Source organism: Ambystoma mexicanum, chromosome 3q (assembly GCF_040938575.1).
Source record: "Ambystoma mexicanum isolate Mex_15411 chromosome 3q, UKY_AmexF1_1, whole genome shotgun sequence".
NCBI classification, from domain to species: Eukaryota; Metazoa; Chordata; class Amphibia; order Caudata; family Ambystomatidae; genus Ambystoma; species Ambystoma mexicanum.
In genome coordinates, this window is record NC_090926.1 from 760,388,618 (window position 1) to 760,406,834 (window position 18,217).

The window sequence follows — 18,217 nt, forward strand, 5'->3', positions numbered from 1 at the left end:
TAGGGATAATCGTGCAACTATATGAAAAAAAGGTAACATGTCCAAACCATCCTCGTACCGCCGGGTCACCCTACTGGATGGAACTTGTAAGTTGCTTGCAAGTGTGCTTTGACAAATATTGGAGGAATGGGTACAGGAAAGGGATATTCTAGCTGGGCTAGAGTTAGCCGCCGTCTATAAAGTGGTCCCGGCTACTGTCAGAGTCCCGATCGGGGACGTAGGTCCAGGGATAAGTAGCGTAACGCTGGGGTCCTGCAGGCCGCATTATTGGAGACTTGATCCTGGGCATGCAACTGGAGCGACCCGCAGACCTGAGTATCACGGCAGGGTTCCCCTGCACAAAGGCGCACAGACAGTCCTTTCCAACGACTCCCCTGGAATCCACTGGCACTGATCCCGTGCAAGCAACTGAAGCGACCCGCAGACCTGCATATCAGGTAAGTGGTTACCCTGCACAAAGACATCCAGACAGGCTCCCCTGGGATCCACTGGCATTGATCCCGTGCCAGCAACTGAAGCGACCCGCAGACTTGCATATCACGTAAGGGGTTACCCTGCACATAAGCGTCCAGACAGTACTTGCCAACGGCAACTTGGTAGGAGCGTGACGCTGTGTCTGACTTGGAGGTGACAAGGGAGTGAAGCGACCTGTGCGGAGCTGCGGTGACAGCATTGGAGGGCATAGGGACGAGTGGAAACCAAAGTTGTCCTACACAAACATGGAGTCCCATCCCACTCCAAACCACCATGGAACCCATATAGCACCTACAACACCGAGCAGACATGGTGCTCGACTATGACAAAGCAGGGTAAGATGGCCACCGCTTCGAAGAACCTCCACCCATGCTGATATCAACAAAAAGTTCCTACCTCCGGTAACTTCAACACACCTACAGCGCCGTGCTGTTCTTCAGAATTTTACAAACTGTTTGGGACTTGCAGCATCTTGCTGCTCCTGGAATTTACCCTTTTGAAATGCTCTATTCTGTCCCTGCAAATCTGCTTGGCTCTCAGAGACCTTGTCATACCGTAATGTATTTGCGTTCTCTTGCTATTCTTGAACCTTTATCTCAGCTAATGGCTTCAGCTATAAAAATCCTAACTGCAACTGTGCCATGCTGCACTGCTACCTACCTGACTCGACACTACAGCGTAAGCATTTTCAAGCGTATCCCCAAGTATTGTACGCAACAGCAAATATAAACTTGAAGCAATATAAGTAATATGTAAGCAACAGCAAATGTAATCTTCAAGCAATGTAGGAATCTAGTACCCGTAACCGTTTCCTTAAGCTATGTTTGTTACTGCAGGTAACCTTAAGTGTAACCCTAAGCAATAGCAAACAAAACCCTATAAGCAAATGTAATCAACCAGCTACCGTAACCTTAAGCATTTTATGTAACTGTAACCGTAACCTTAAGCATAGAAATGTAACAGCGCCTTGATGTGCTATACAAATGTAAAAATATATACATAAATATGAAATATGCTATATTACATCAAGAGGTCTAACAGCAAACCAGAACACGGGTTATGTCATGAATGTTTCTTTTTCCAAGAAGAGGTTCCTGTCAATTTTCATTGAAGGCCACCAACTTGGCCCTTGAGAAAAAATGTTATTGCCTGGGAATGAGCTGATACAAAGAACTCAAGTTAGACTGTACTTACCTTGTTCACCTATAGATGGGGGCCACTTGTGATTGGTTATGAATTACCAACACAGGATTCTTCTTACCAAGGCAATATTTAATGTGTTATCTTTGAAGGTGGTGACATACAAATGGAGGTACGGTCAAACAAAAGGAGTCAATACCCCATGTATATCTGGGGCAAGAGACACATTGTCTCACTCGGTCTTCTTCTGCACAGATAAGAAAGCCACTACTATCGGGAATATTAAAAAAAAGCTGACTGAGATAATCTAAACAAGAGAGTTATGCTTAAAAGAATATAATGTATATTAGGGTGCCCTTACTAATTATGATCATTTTTTATATTGGCAGAATCAGCACGCTGGTGTTATTCTGTGGTGTGGTTTTTTTTTGTTTAATATATTAGCGGTATGTCTTTTTAGGATTCTGTTGTATTTTGCTAATTTAAGATTTAGGTCTTTGTATGAAGTGATATTTATTCTGTACATTTTTGCGTTTTGATTGCTGGGTGCGATTATCAAATTTCTTAGTGCAAGTTTTATAAGGAACCAGCCGGAGTACAAATTGTGTTTGTCTTAATAGGGAATTGTATGAATAGTGTACTTTTTTGGATGCATATCATATATGGATTGACAAATACAAAATAAATATTGCTGATTATGTAACGGTGCATTCATGTTTTATTCTGAAATACAACTCTCAGATAAAGGCTAGATGTACCTACAAAATGGAGCACTGGTGATCTCATGGGTACATAGGTTTCCTAGTATGCTGAAAGAACACTATGGACAACGCTGTATGTGATTTAATGCGCTGCATTTCAGTCCCAGAAATATAAATCCTGTTATACACAATGTATGGTAGTTTCACAGAGGGAGGCGATTTCAAATATCGAAACTTACCAACTCTCCCACTTTGTCTATCGCCGGATTCAGCTCTAAATTCTGCTGCAATCCAGCCACTGCCCCAAACATTTTTTTTAAACGTCTGTTTGTTGATTTTCAAGGTACATAGTAGCATCAACAACATAAGTAAAACATATTAGGAGTATCCGTTAAGCAATGACAAGGTAGTTACAGAGGGATTTCTAGTCAAAGATATTAAGACAAATGTTTACATGCGTGTAAGCATAGCTAGCAAATGTAGGTCACAGTTTTAAGAGTTGAACACGTTTTACAAATGAGGAGCCAATCTTTAACTTGAAGGGACGCTTAACAAAGGAATGCAGTAAATGCAGACCAGATGTTTCTAGGACGAGAGCGGACTTGGACTGTATTTGCGTATAGCTCCTCACAGCTATTGGCCCATAGCATTTCCAAACCACAACTCCATTTGTAGGGGGCTGGGGGAGGGGCCTCATCCAAGTCAAGGTGACCCGTTTGTGAGTCAAGAGCAAGGCGAGGTTCACCAGTCTGCTGATGATTTCTGCTTTATGCCCAAGCAGCTTCTGAATTTAGGGTGAAGACACTGGCTCCGGCAAGCAGGGTAAGGTGAAAACCAAACAGCGGCATTCACTCCTTGCCCACTCCCAAACCCATCCCTGCTTGAAGCACGCACTCACGTGTCATCCCTTTACGAAGGATCATTTCCAGGACTTCACAGAAGGAGGCAAGATGCAGTGAGGTATCTGTGACAGGGCAGCATCCTTCTGCCTGCATGCTCAGGATACAAGCTGTGGAAACAGATGGAAGAGATGTAAAACCACCCAGACAGTTCATACATATCTTCACAACAATGCACAAGTCACACCCCAACTATCAATGAGTCTTCTCACTTTATGAAGGCAAAATAGGGACTGACGGCTGGAGCAATGGGACAATAGCTGCACCACAGATGATGCACAGCAATATCAAGCTGGAAGAAAATCATTGGTTGCAGGTGACCACCGCAGCTCAGTGCCCAAATGTCCCATCGGATAGGCACATATTCTTAATTTACAAGCTGAAGGGTCAAACTCCCCACACCCTTAAAGACCTGTGACTGAACCTTCCCATGTCTTCCTATTTCCTTCTAACCTGTCCTTCTGAACCACTCTTCAGGCATATAGGTACGTGGAGATTAAAATCCCCAATGTCTTGTGGTGCCCGTGCATTACTTCTCCTTACACAGTACTCTTCTCTTTCAGTCTGTTCCTACAAGGTGCTATTTTAAACCCCTCTTCAACTATGGAGCACTATTCTGCATTGATAAATTGACTTATCCTTCCGGTTTCTCCCTTTGAAAACACTCTTAGTTTCCAGATACAGATGGAGGATTACGCCGCTTCTTCCTTTCCTGAAAATCATACATGTGTCTGTGTAACTGCTTCCTACAGGGGGACACTTGTTACACATTGCAGAAAGTTCTGGTGGGGCTCTGAAGTGGGACAGAAAAACTTAATTCCTAGTACAAACATTGTACATGTTTGGCATGTATCAAGAGGGAAGTCGGAACACTGGAATGTAGATGGTGGACTTCAGTTTATCCCTATAACGTTTCTGAACTGTAAAATTCTGAACTGAAATTCTTTTTTTTTTTGTAAACCAAAAGAAAGTAAATACAGCTCAACTGATGGCATATAGTGAATAAGACAACCTCAATCAAACTGGTTTTCCCTATTAGAAAAGCACTGGGAAATACCTTCTCTTCATGAGAGAGAAGATCCCGAGTTTCCTAACAGGAATAAATAGGTTGGCCTCATCTGCTTATATCTACATGTGGTCTGTGATGCGCTCAACCATGTCCGTCCAATTAATCATGAGGCTACACAAGCGGATGGCCACTTTGGTAAAATGATTCATCATTACCTGCCATCAGAATCGCACCTCTCAAGTAAAAATCTGTGCATTTTTAATTCCCCAGCTCCCAAATCCCTTAAGGGTTATCTCTGAGCACTATAATTCCCCCAGGCTTTTTAATGTATATGTCATAGCTCTGGCTGGTTTAATGGAACCCTTCACTGACACTTTCCCAATGTATGCTAAAGACTCAAGGGTTCTCATTGCAACCCTGTTGGCCAGCAATGGCTCTGATCCCAATATCTCAAGCACGCACATTATCCAGGATCAGACTATTCACAGTTTTGCTTGAATACAGATAATTATTAGCTCATCTGCTTCGGAAATCCCACCACTTTGTATGTCCCATTCAACTGGCCACACCCTCTGCACCCTTTGGGGATCCCACCTTCATCTGCTTGCAAAACTAAAGACATCCTCAAAATAAATAACTGCTTACCTGGAGACGCCACGGAAAATTGAATTGACAAGCCAGGCCTTAGCCAGGTCAAGATTAAGCAACTAGAAAATGATTCATACGGGCTTGAACAAGGGTCCTGCACACCATCCGCAAATGTCAAAGAACTAGTCAGCCAGAATGCTTTCCTTTCTAAAACTGCATGATTTTAACTCCTCTACCTCAAGAGTCCTTCACTGGCTCCTGGTTTGAACAACACATGGTGTGTGCGTATTCACAAGATCCGATCCTCTTTGGACCAGCCTACTTCAACTCAAGTACCATCAAATAGGCAGCACGAAAACATTTATGATCAGTAAAGCACAACATATTGGCCTTCCCAGGTCACAAGAGCAAGAGGTTTGGAAGAAAAACATTGGCAGGCTTTGTATCTAAAAATGTACTACCCCTTAATACTGGATTGATCCTTTCGCAGACTTAAAAAAGAACACAATTCATGGCATTTTGAAAAAGTCCTTCAAGGTATGATCTATGTTGTACCCAATTCCTGGATTATGCATCGACCTTACTGAAAGCATTGTACAACTCTCAGGGAGTCTAATTACCGACGTAACTATCAAAATGTAAGATCATTTAACTTTATTTCCTACACAGTTTAGGTTTGCACATACGTTTGCATTGTTTACTCAGAATGTACATGCCTTGATCATGTTAAGAAAAGAAAAAAAGAAAATCAGAGAATACCATGTTTTATTTCATTCCCATCTCTTCCCTTAAACTCACCCCTTCATTCCATATTTCTTTGCTCGTTCTGAAGCAGCTTCCTGAAATGTTGGCGTTCTATAAAACTCCCAAATAAGATGACAATACATTCTCAGTCTACTCATGAGTGAAACAGGTACTTGGTATGGTGGTTACCTCTCTAACCAAAAACATGTTACCATTTTATCATGCAGGTGCACATAAACATTTGCAAATGTGCAACACAAGAGATAGTTTTCCCAGTTGTTGCCCATCATTTCTATTGTTAGTATGGCTCTACTTGGCTTTCTGTTTCACCATCACATTCAGATCTTTCCTCAAAAGGTTACTCAATCTGCTTATTTTTTCGACCACTTCGTCAAGCTCCATTTCATTAAGAAACTACATTCCCTGAAATCTTAAAAAGTTGATTTTCTTAACAATCATTATTTAGACTCATAACCTGCATCATTGCACAAGAAAACAAGCACAGTTATGTTTGACATTTTCTCTAGGGACAATCCCATTTCTAACAGTCCAAAGTATTATCACCTAAGCAACCCATTGATACTCTTTCCTTCCCAACTCCCCTACAAGACGAACTGTCATTTGCAGCCAACTCAGAGATTTAAATGCAATCAGATACATTTCTCTCCTCTTTTTGTATTTCAGAATGGCAGTCACTTATTCTGCTTTTAGCATTAGATGATAAACCGGCATGTTTACTCTTCAAAGACCATGAACCCTCCACCCAAAAAGGCACTGCCGCTCATCTAGCAAACATATATATATATATTTTGTGAGTGATCAAGAGTAAGACTCGGACACAGAGGCATGTTAAGTGTTGGCCATAGACTTTAATTTATCACAAAATAATAAGGGGGTTGGGAGAAGTCCAATCTATCCCCAATACTAAGAGGGCTTTCCCTGCCTCAATAAAACTAAGAAACCTCTGTGTCAGGATGTTAAACAAAAGAGCGGCCTCTGTCCTGTTGTGTCCAAACCCTAAACTGACCCTTCCACACTAAACTCAATATAAAGCGTAAGCTAGGTACTTGTAGCTTTCTCCGAGTTCCAACAGGAAAGAGGTCTTCCCTTCCCCTAGATTTCTTCTGGTAGTTTGAATGTCACTTTATCATAGTTCAAGGAGGAAGACTATTCCCTTGAGTCTCATTTAAATACACAGTTCTTTTAAATGTTTAGTTTATCCCACTCTCTATCTCAATTAACCTTAAATGGGTTATTGTGCTTCCCTTTTCCTTTGACTGTTCCTCTTTTTACCCCTGTGTACTCTCTGCCAGAGTACTGCGACTTTATTACTGATCCATAAAAGGGGTATGCGTCTTCCCTTTTGTATTGGTTCTTACTGTTCAACGGTTTCAGGTTCACTTCTCTTCTCACTCCCGATTTACTCTCCTGCCACGATATCACAGTTCTGTTTCTTGGGTGCGGGTACCAGATTGGCACAGTGCCTACTTTGCTCTCCTACTAGGATATCATAATTCTGTTTTTGGGGTGCAGGTTGCACTCACACAGTACCTGGTTTACTCTCCTGCCAGGGCTTTTCCATTCTCTGCTCCAATCTTTCTTTCATCCAAGAAATAATGCGTTTCAGTATTGGATCACCAACCCTCTCTTAACCCATTCGTATTTGTATCAATCTCTCTTTCCAAAATTTGGGTCACCAACCCTTTCTTATAACAGGTCGGATCAGTTCCTCCAATTACTATAATTGGGCTTTCTCTCCCTGTTAATAATATAGGACACTCGGTCTCAAGCGCTCCGGTAACCCACTCGCTCTCTCAGGGCTTACCGGGCAGCTCTGGCGTTGCTTGCAACCTCCAGTCTTCTTTTGCTGACTGGGGATGTGCCCTGTTAGCTGTTTGGCTCCTGCTTTCTCTGCCTTTGTTTATGGTCGGTTCCAGTGCCTGTAGCAATAAAGCAGTGAGCTTCTCTTGGCCCGGTCTCTCTGCACGCCAATCTGGACAAGCTCCCGTGCTGCCTTAAACAGTGTGCTCGTCTCAGGTTTTCCAACCAACATTCGCACAACCTGCGTTCTGCTGCAATCTCTGCCTTTCACTGGTATTCTTTTCAGCTGTGAGTGTTTTAAACTTGCCACCATTAGTTAACACTTTCCAAAGACTAGACCGTGGTGTTTGCTTTCCAGTTCTGATCATTCTCATTGTTCCATCCGTCTTCCTCGTCTCAGTACTTAAAGGGGTGGGGGAATAAGGTTGTCAGGAAAACTTTGGAATTCTCTATATGCGTCACAATAAGCCAGACAGGCATTTTGCAAAGGCACATGGGTGTCATTAAGAATAACATCTGAAGGTTTATTTAAATTCATTGTTTTACTGCCTCTGTAGAGTTCATCCTCCCACAACGTGGTCTTCCCGCAGATAGCCACACCCAGGGTCAGAGTCAGGTAGCTATATATATGTTTCCCCTATCTTCAGGATAACTCACCAGCTGCTATGAAGTTTCAAGGCCAAAATGGCATCACCAGCTTGGCAGACCCGTTTCCAGTGTTCTTCTGGCTCTTGCGTTCACTTGCGGGTAACAGGGCTGCCTTCATCGCACCAGTACAGCTTCCTGGGTGTGGCTGGTTACCTTGCGGCTTCTCCCTGAAGCCTGCCTTGCTCCTCTGGTCTCTCGCCATGCCGGTACCACAGGCTGATGACCAGCAGCCTAGAAGCACCCATCAGTTGCCGCATGGTCTACTCCAGCAAGCCTTTGCCCTTCGTTTCGCCCGGACTGCGCCTACTCTCTCAGACTCCACACACACCTGCTGATTGTCGTGGAAGTAATCTTTAAATGTGAGGTGCAGCTGGCTCATTCTACAACAACTAAACCGCATGTTGTGCTTAGGGCTTCTCTCAATCCACATTAACTCCTTGTTCCTTTTCTTCGTCTCAGTACCTGAAGCACTATGGGAGTTGGAGCACATGGGATTATTAGAGGTTTCAAAGAGATTCTGTTTGGGATTCTTGCCTATTATGATATCATCATGAATAGGAGATGTTAGTTGTGTGGTTGGTATTTGTAAAGTATGAATAGTATCCAGTCGAGGCCATTTGAAAAGAAGCGTTTGGGGAATTTTACATTTAGATGGATGTTATTATAACAATAGGCCATCCGGGATCTTCGAATTGTAGAGCTTTCATCACATTGTGGAGAAGAATACTGCATCCCTCTTGTGGAAATCACCACATCTCCCTGACAGCCATCTCCTCCCATGTGATCCTCCCTCATAATACCACCCCCAGGATCAGGATCAGGTAGTGGCTGCCGTCCCCTAGCCACAAGGGAGGCGATTTTGGGCTGGGGATCAGTGATGATTCCACAGGATTCATCACATAATCTACTGCGCTGGAAAGGTATATTGATGCCAAGATGATTCCTAGGGGCCTTTACATTCTCACATTCCCAAGCTAAGAGAAGAATAATGAGGTGCTAAGGGAATGGTAACTTGGTCTGAGTGCTCAAAACCCATGCTTTGCATCTTGATTAAATATGCAAAAATGTATTAAACAGTTAACTCAAGAAATAACAGATCTTACGGAAGAACTAACGCACGCATCATATCAAGATATGGTGAATTCTTTCAACATGAAGGTAAATGAGAAACTCTGAAACTATCTAGATGAAGCTCAGCAGCGTAAGACCCAGGGGGTTCCAACGAGACTGTGACGAGACTGTTAATTTACGGCAGAATTTACACTTTGGCTACAAAGTATGATCCCATTTATAAAAATGTTGCACCTATTCAAGCTAGTGCAATTCCAAGATCCTCATTATCAGAATCTTCATATATCAGTTCATCAGAAGAAGAAAGTAACACCCTTTTATGTCTGGCTCAACGAATGGGAAAAATAAGCTACACTTTTTAGAGGCAATGGGGATGATTTACACCGAAAAAGAAAAGCACAAAGTGTCTAAAAGAAAAAACTCTAGGACTAGATGTGGCAGACTGAGGGAGAAAAAAGAGCAGAGGAAGAGAACAACAGGCATGGAAACAGAATTCATCTCAAATCTTGACCTGTTCAAAGAAGTGACACCCATGGAAGTTCTTAATAGGAATACAGCATTAAATCTAACAAGTACACCGATTGATGACAATACTTGCCAATTACTTGAACTAGACTTATTATTTGTTCTTGATCAAAACATTAATTTGGTAGATACTTGAATTGACGAAGTTAAGTACTATAATTAAGATGAGTATCAAGTTCCATAGGTAACCCGAAAGTTGAATTGCTACCTTTGACTTGCACGACAGTTTTGGCTGATATTTTGCAAACAAAAAGGTTAGTCATGTTCCCCACCGCCCCACAGCCCCAGACTGGAAACTTTGGGGGGAAAGATTCTTTAAAAAATGAAAGTTATTAAGAAACTTCTGCACAGTAAAAAACACTGGACGGAAGTGGATCCAGTACTAAACACCTTGGGCATGAAGCGTTGACTCCATTTCCAGGAGGGTTCTGGCGTTATTTGACAGAGAAGGTGGTGTCCCCTTTTCCCAAAATTATAGCTATATATGTGTTCCAGAATGCATCAGAGAGGCTGACAGGCTTTTCAGAAATTAAAAAACCATTTTCCCCCATAATTCTATTGCAAATCATTTTTGACTTGCTGGATGGATGTGGATGACATTTTCAAAACAAAGGGCCTGATTCATGCAAGTGTTTTATAATGGCGCAATCACATAGGAAAATGTTCCATGAATCAGGCCCAAAGTTTTTTTTTTTTTTTAATAAGGCCCCCCAAAACCGCACATTTTGGGAATATGTTATAAAATGAAAAAGTTATTAAGAAAACAAAACACCACAGTTTCCAGCCCATTTCTATTCCCTTAGAGAAAGAGTGCAGTTTTTGAACTGCCGTAGCACAAAAGCTGCTTGGTAGAGCTGGACAAAGTAAGAAACAACTTGGGCACAAAGCGTTGACTTAATTCCTTGACTGGTTTGGGGTAAATCCATCCAGTAGTTTTTTAAATATTTGACAGAGATATTTGACAGAGAATGGGGTGCCCTTTGCGCCTTAAAACCTTTATAGCAGTCTTGGTGCCTTGCAGCAGAGAGGCTGACAGGAGCTAATAACTATTGACTTGCTGCATGGATTTGGATGAACATTCTTAAAACAAAATATTAGTCAAGGGCCCCTGCCCACAAGCTGGACATTTTTGTACAATTTGTTAACAAAATAAAACATTAAAAATACATAAAAACTCAGTTTTCAGCCTACTCCCATTCATTTTCCCATAGAGGAAAGGTGCAGTTTTTTAACAGCCATAGCGTGAAAACCGCTAGGCAGATTTGGACCAAACTTTGGAATGAACTCCCCCACAACCTTACAAACTCGAATAACGTTCTGTGATGAATCATGTGGCGTTGTCACCGATCCTCAGCCTAAGATTTCCTCCCATGTGGCCAGGGGACGGCAGTCGTTACTTGACCCTGGTGGTGGTATCACAAGGGAGGAGAAGGCTGTCGGGGAGATCTGGTGACCTCATCAGGAAAGACACAGTATTCTTCCCTTTCAAATGAAGAAGAGAAGACCCTATAATTCCTACATTCCTGATGGCTTGTTATCACTTCAAAAATCCCTCTCATTGTAAGACTCCAAAACCCCTTCTTACAAAGCAATCCAAGTAAAACACCATCTATACTTCATGTATGCATAAAACTCACTTAAAATCTCCTGTCTATGATGTTTTTGATTCAAACAAAGATACAAAACTATACAACCTTAAAAGATCTAAAATTCATGTGGACTCCAGCTCCCACAAAGCCTCAAGTACTGAGACGAGGAAGAGGAAGAAGGAGTTAATATGGATTGAAGGAAACCCCAAGCCAAACAGTCAGCTGTCATAATGGAAATCAGCTGCACAAGACATTCACACCTGGGGAATACATTCCATTGACGTTATGTTATCAGAACTTGTTGAGCGCACGTACGTCCAAAGGCATCATGGCACTGGTAGCATGAAGGAGGTTTCAATAAATGTGTGCTATTAGAATAATATTGTTTTCAGTTGCCACTGAAAAGCAAGGTGAAGATCGATCCAGGCTTTGGCGGCCACAACAGAAAAAGCACGCCCCCCTGAACGGGCCAACCTAAACCGAGGGAAGACTACTAGAAGAGCCGACTCGAAGCAGAGAGAGCGAGTGGGCACATAATGCACACATTTAGCTTGCAAATACTCTGCTCCAATACTGTAAAAAGCCTGATGTACAATGCACATGGATTAAACATAATCAGAGCTGCAACGGGAAGCCAATGCAGTTGCCTCAGCAGAGGAGACATATGTGCTCAGAATGGGGGGAGAAGGATAGTCCTGGCCGCTGCATTCTGGACAGGTTGTAACCGTTTGATCAAGTAGTGAGGTTGCGCCAAGTATGGCGAATTACAATATTCCAGTACACTCAATACCAGAGCAGCGACCACCGGGGCTTGGCATGCTGTGGGAATAAAAGGAAGAACCTTTTGCAGGACCCGAAGCTTAAAATGGCCAATCCTATAGACCGCTGCCACCTGCTCCTCCATGGCCAGGGAGGCAGTGATTTTAACCCCCAAGTTCCTGACCGATAGGACAGGTGTGGGGAGAGGGCCAAGAAAAGAGGGCCAGAAGTCGACGGTCCAGAACAAGTGGGGAGAGGTGGTACCCACAACCAGGACCTTGGTTTTACTAGCATTAAGCTTTAGCCAATTGGATGTCATCCATACCCCTAACTCCTCGAGACATTTCCTCAGCCAAGCAGCTGTCTCAGATGACAGGTGGAGAAAAGAGATGCACAGCGAGAAGCAGAACTGAAGGCAGACGCACAGTAATAGACAGTGCTAAGAGAGGCAGGCTCTTACAAGCAACGCTTGCGTGCCTGATTTACTGGAGGTGGGAGATCGGGATAAGCACAGCGGGTGCTGTGAGAGGGCTGCTGAAGGACCGGCAACACCAGGGAGGCTGTTGCGGAGTCTCCTGGAATAGCAGCAGTTCTGCCGGCACGTGAACGCGGACAGGAAAGGGAACTGAAAGCCTTCCCGGAGTGAAAGCGTTTCTGCATCAGCGTACCACGAGACGGAAACGCCATCAAACACCGGTGAGTTGGACCATAGGTGTTGGGGACTCCAGGGCATACAGACAGGAACATGGACAATTGAAAACCTGTTTTCGATACCGACCAAGTAAATTGGAAATACAAGATTTACACAAGTCCTCATATAAGAGAAGTCAATATGGGGAAAGTTGGAGTAAATATCACCAGCAAATGAACATTAATGAAGAAGTTGAAAGGCAATATATGTACAAGTCTCCATGTATGAGATGTCAATTTGGGGAAAACTGGAACAAGCATTGCCACAAGCAAATAAATACCAGTGAAGAAGTTACCAGACAGATATTGTATAAGTCTCCATATACAAGATGTCACTATGGGAAAAGTTGGAACAAGTAGTACCTAAAGTCAAAGTAGTATATGTATTTGTATTTATTAAGTTTTATATAGCGATTTACACCAAAGCGCTTTACATAAGGACAAAAGAGAATACATAACAAGCATTAACAACATATGAATCAAGTATCAGAAAACAGTATATGGAACAATTTACATGAACAATATGGCATAGCATGAGTGGTATTGGACTGTGGTGAGAGAGGCATCAAAGACATAGGATGTGGTGTAGGACCGTGGTGAGAGAGACAGCAAAGGCGTTAGGATGATAATTGGAGGAGGTAAGATTTTAGAGAAGTGCGGAAGGAGGAATAGGAGGAGATGGAGTGGATAGGGAGAGGGTTCCAGTGGAAAGGGGCAAGAAGTTGAAAAGAAAGGAAGCAGGATGGGGCACAGGGTGGGGGGAAGAGGAGTGAGTAGGAGTACACAGTGAAGGAGTACAACTGTGTTATACTGAAAGAGGACGTTGTAGAAAGTCCTGGCGAAAGACGTACATCAGGCAGTGAGCCTTTGGGAGAACGACACGTGGCAGGGAAGTATACCAGGGGATCTGCAAAACCCAGAAGGATTCCTAGCAGAGGAGTATACCAGGAAACCATCCTCAAGAAGTGTTGGCTGAAACAGACATTTCTGCTAATCTTGAGGAGTCATTGTTTGAAAAGATGAAAAGACGCGCTTGCCATTCTTGCCATCCTTTAAAAGTTGTTGTGTGAAAGAGACATTTCTGTTATTCTTAAGGAACCAGTGGTTGAAAAGGACACTTCTCGCTACCTGAAACAATCCTAGGGAAGGAACCCACCTCCTGTATTCAAGGATTGTTTGTTGAATGTTCATATTTGATTTTTCCACACTTTTTGCTAAATCAAAACAGACACTTATCTTACACCTTTGACTGTTTGTTTTAGTGTGAGGTACAGGTACGTTCTGGACACAAGGACAGTTTGCATCATTTTGATGACGAGGTACAGACTGATCTTTAGTTTCTGTATAGGGTCAGAAAGGCCTTTATCCAATCTCTCATTTCTGAGCCCTCACAACTCTCAAAATTAGAAAGAGACTCAATTCTGTTCATGTAGTAACTCCTAGGAGAGCACTGATTGTTTTGAATGAGTGCTTAGATTGCCTGGCCGTAAGCGCTATATAAATAGAAATAGCAATCACACCATGCTAGAGGCTGGGAGTGGGAAAGAAGACATGAAGTTGGGGAATTGGGGGTGGTTTAAGGAACCAGTTACAGGTAGAACATTTTCATTTATCAGGGGAAGACTGCGTGAATTTCACGAGATTACGACAGCAACGCCGCAAAAAGTGATAAGAAACAAATGTGAATCACATGAAGCGATGAGTGATGGGGTAATGGGAGAAGTAGGTAGGGTAAAAGTGACTGAGTGCAGTGAGGAGACCTGGCAAAAAGGAGGGGGACACACGTTCTGTGCCAGTGAGGCCGTGGAAGACTTTAATTCTAAGCAATTTATCCCGTTATCACAGGAATCGGCAAACCGCCACTCTACCGCAGGAATTTCTTTTATTGGAAATAACTATGAAATGATGGCAGGAATAATGAGTTAGAAAAAAAAGGTTTAATGTCTACAGTGCCTACATCTACTGGGAATGGGGCAATGGGTGTTTGGTAACAAATGAATCGTGTGACATGGCCAGTGGCCATGGCTAGTGGGCTCAAAAGAAAGATATTGGTGCAACACGTAACGTACATAGGACATGGCCAAAGGCCATAGCTAGTGAGACCTCAAGAAACCATTCAACATGTTCGCCCATGGCCACTTGCCATGACAAAATCCATGGCTAGTGGGACCAAAAGAAAACTATTGGCACAACATGTACAGTGGCCACAGCAGAAGTCCACGGCTAGTGGGCCATGAGGAAACTAAGGTATAGCAAAATCTTTGAAATTCCATGAAAAGCCATTTATTAAAAGAGAGTTAAGGTGATCAGATTTAACACAACAAAAACCCTGAAATTCTGCACTGACATTTTCATCAAGTCCACCTAGGATAAGAAAATGCGGCACACAAACCAAACAGCGATAGGGGTTAATGGCAGGAGAGAGCCAGGAATGAAGGAATTGTGGGGAGTGGGCAGACCATGGAAAGAGAAGGTGGACACCTGGCGAGCGCCTGTGAGGACAATGAAGGGTTTTGGATTTTCGAGCACTATTGGGAAAACCTGCAGGCATGGGGAGTTCAATGCTGCTGTAATTTGTTGCCATTATCGGGGTAATCCAGCGGGAATGTTGAGAGAGTGAAATTAAAAAAAAAGTTCTTTTACACCTACAGTGATTACATCTCCTAGGCAGAGGGCAATGGACCTCTCTGTGCCAAAAATCATGGCTAGTGGGCCCCTAAGAAACTTATTTGTGCAACATGCACATTGGCCACGGCCAAAGGCTGTGGACAATGGACATGGATGAAGGCCATGGCTAGTGGGGCCCTAAAGAAACCGATTGGTGCAACATGTACAGTGGCCACAGCCGAAGGCCATGGCTAGTGGGCCCCAAAGAAACACTAGTATAACAAAACCCTTGAAATTCAGTGAACAGACAGAGTCAAGGTGATCAGATTTAACGCAACAAACCCCCTAAAATTCAGCAATCGCATTAGAAGCATGTCCACCTTAACAGTGCGCCCCCTGTTGTATGCGCCCAGTGATTAGCCCAAATCACCTTCCCACAGGGGAGTTGCTAGGTCTGGAAAAGACCCGGGGCTAAGCTGATGTCGGTACTGTTGGGACTGGGGGCTAGCTAGTCTTTTGGCTGTAGCTCCTGAGATTCTATCCGGGGCTACAACCAAAAGATCAGGGGCTATAGCCCCCTTAGCCCCCCCCCCCTAGCAACGCCCCTGCCTTCCCATATTTCCCTTGAAGCAGATATACCAGATTATTTCCTTTCTATCTTGGCATATATTCTCAAAGTATGCCCTTTTTCTAATAAGAAAAGTCATCTATCATTGATTCCAATGCAACCAGTGGTCTCCTAACCTTGGGTTTCCATTTCTCCTGCAACATCACCACCTTCAATTGGAGATATAGGAAAACTGAAATTCTGCAAATTTCTAAGATTCCTCCAGGGAATGTATATCAATAAATGTTTTGTGCTTCTAGAGCTCATGCAAGTGAGATCGCAGCAGTTTATGCCACTGAAGTCATATTTAATCAAATAAAAACAATAGTATAGCAGTATCAGGAAAGACCAGGTCATGCAATGCACACCCCCTTCCACCCATACCAAGCCGGCGCAGGGGTTGCCTATGTTTTCTGTGCATTTAAAAGTGCATTCTGTTTGTGAATCTAGGATGCACACATGCGCAAAGTGTAAAAAAAAGTGTAAAAAAGGGCTTCTGAATATAAGATGCACCCATTCACATGTCCTTTATGGATTGTGCTGCTGTTTTTTTTTTTTAGCGCAAGTATTTTAATGCACTAGCGCATCTTATCACTTGCGCCAAAAAACAGTTTTGAGAACCTGGTTTGTGTTTTTTTCAGTAAAATAAAATTATGTTTTTTGCAAAAACAACAGTTTTTGCAGGTGTTTTTGCAAAAATTGATGATTAGGGGTATTTTTTAAAATGCCCGTTTTTGCACTGGCCATGCCTCATGTAAATGAAGGAGCTCAGATACAACTCAGAGGAGAGGGCCAAGTAGAAAGACCGGCAGCATTCCCCTTCCCACAAAGTACCAAAGACCGGTTGATTCTTCACCATCTGTGGAAAAGCTGTTTCCAATACCCATAGCAACTCTCCCACCATGATAGAATGAAGAACCGCATTCTCAACAGGCCTTGTAAATTCTTAAAAATCCCACTAGATCTTAGTTACCATACTCTCCCAAGATAAATGCACGCGCCCCATGGTGGCGGATGACAACATATTTACCAGTGTTTTCTGTAAAATGGTGCATGTCACCATAAGCACATTTCATTTTTGGTGCAATGCAGCTACCTAAAGACCAGCCATGTTCAGTGAAACTAAAAGTTTGAAACATACCCGTACTCACCATGCTATTGGTACTCGCCCTTTCACAAAATCTCCTCACCAAAGGGAGTGGGCTGGTAGATTGTGCGAGGTCTGCTCAATCTGCTCAATCCGGACCGATATTAAGGCAAACTGATAGCCCAATTTGTATTTGATCCATATTTTTCGCACCTATTCCGAGAGGGGTCTGTGTTCCTGCCTTTTCCTGCTAGTCAGAATTCAGAGATTCTAAAGGATACGTATTCTATGTTTACATTTGAATGCCTAGTTTCCTGTGGAATTTGTGAGAATCTACTGCCTGTGTGTCATAATGACCGTGTACCACGATGTCTCTCGGACCATTCTGCACACTAGTCCATGAGGCCCATTCCACCCTCAATAAGAGAGTTCACAAATTTCTTTCACAGGTTTCTACACTTTCTCGGAGGACAGCCCTTGCTTAAGTGGGAACACCTAGGAAACATAGGTTGCATCTCGTCTTCCCTATTCTCAATATCATCCAGCTGTAATTCCATTTCTCTTGTTTGCGTCTCCATATCGATTATTCTTGCCTCACATTTCATCTCAAGCAGGTCCATGGACAGCTGGTTATTTTCCAAAGGCTCCATTCTATCTTCCATCTTCGAGACACTGGGCCTCATCACGAGTTTGGCGGTAGCCCTTAAATGTAGTGGTAATGCTATTACCGCAGCATTTAAGATTTAATGTCCATTTTCGGCCGCTATTAGCGCGGCACTAATTTTGCCAGAAATGCCCCATTGGGTCCAAAGGACCCAATGGGGAATACCCATTACCGCCCAACCCTTGAGCCGGCACTAATAGCGCCGGACCGGGTGGAAGTAATGCTATTAACCCGGGCGGTATCCAAGCGGCAATACCGCCAGGATACCGCCCAACTTTTGATGAGGTCCACTGTCTTTCAACTCCGCTTCTGAGGCTTGAAACTCTGTATGACACGCACAGATTTCCCAAAGCATTTGTAAAATGTCTGGCTTTAAAAGTTGTTCCTGTATTGGCGCTGGAGTAATGGTGTTCAATTGCACAAAAGCCTCCATTACTGTGCCATCTGATGGGAGCCTCTGAAAGGAATGGAGGCATAGTTTACACTTTGGATCAGGGGATGTCATCAGCCACTCATTTGCAAGAAGACAGACCGCCCTTGCAGCCCTAACAATGAGGCAGTGGGGCAAGCTCTCAGCTGGGGGACTGTGCTTGT

General features: G+C 43.3%; 1 protein-coding gene across 3 annotated transcripts in view; it reads right to left on the bottom strand.

Moving 5' to 3' along the window:
- The window catches only part of LOC138582953 (uncharacterized), a 1,114,886-nt gene that overhangs the window by 1,086,631 nt on the left and 10,038 nt on the right, over positions 1-18,217 (bottom strand). For all 3 annotated transcript variants that reach the window (XM_069654750.1, XM_069654749.1, XM_069654751.1), the window contains one exon: positions 3,214-3,324. In XM_069654750.1, coding sequence (XP_069510851.1) covers positions 3,214-3,324 — 111 coding nt within the window. Of the gene's footprint in view, positions 1-3,213; positions 3,325-18,217 lie in introns of those variants that run through there.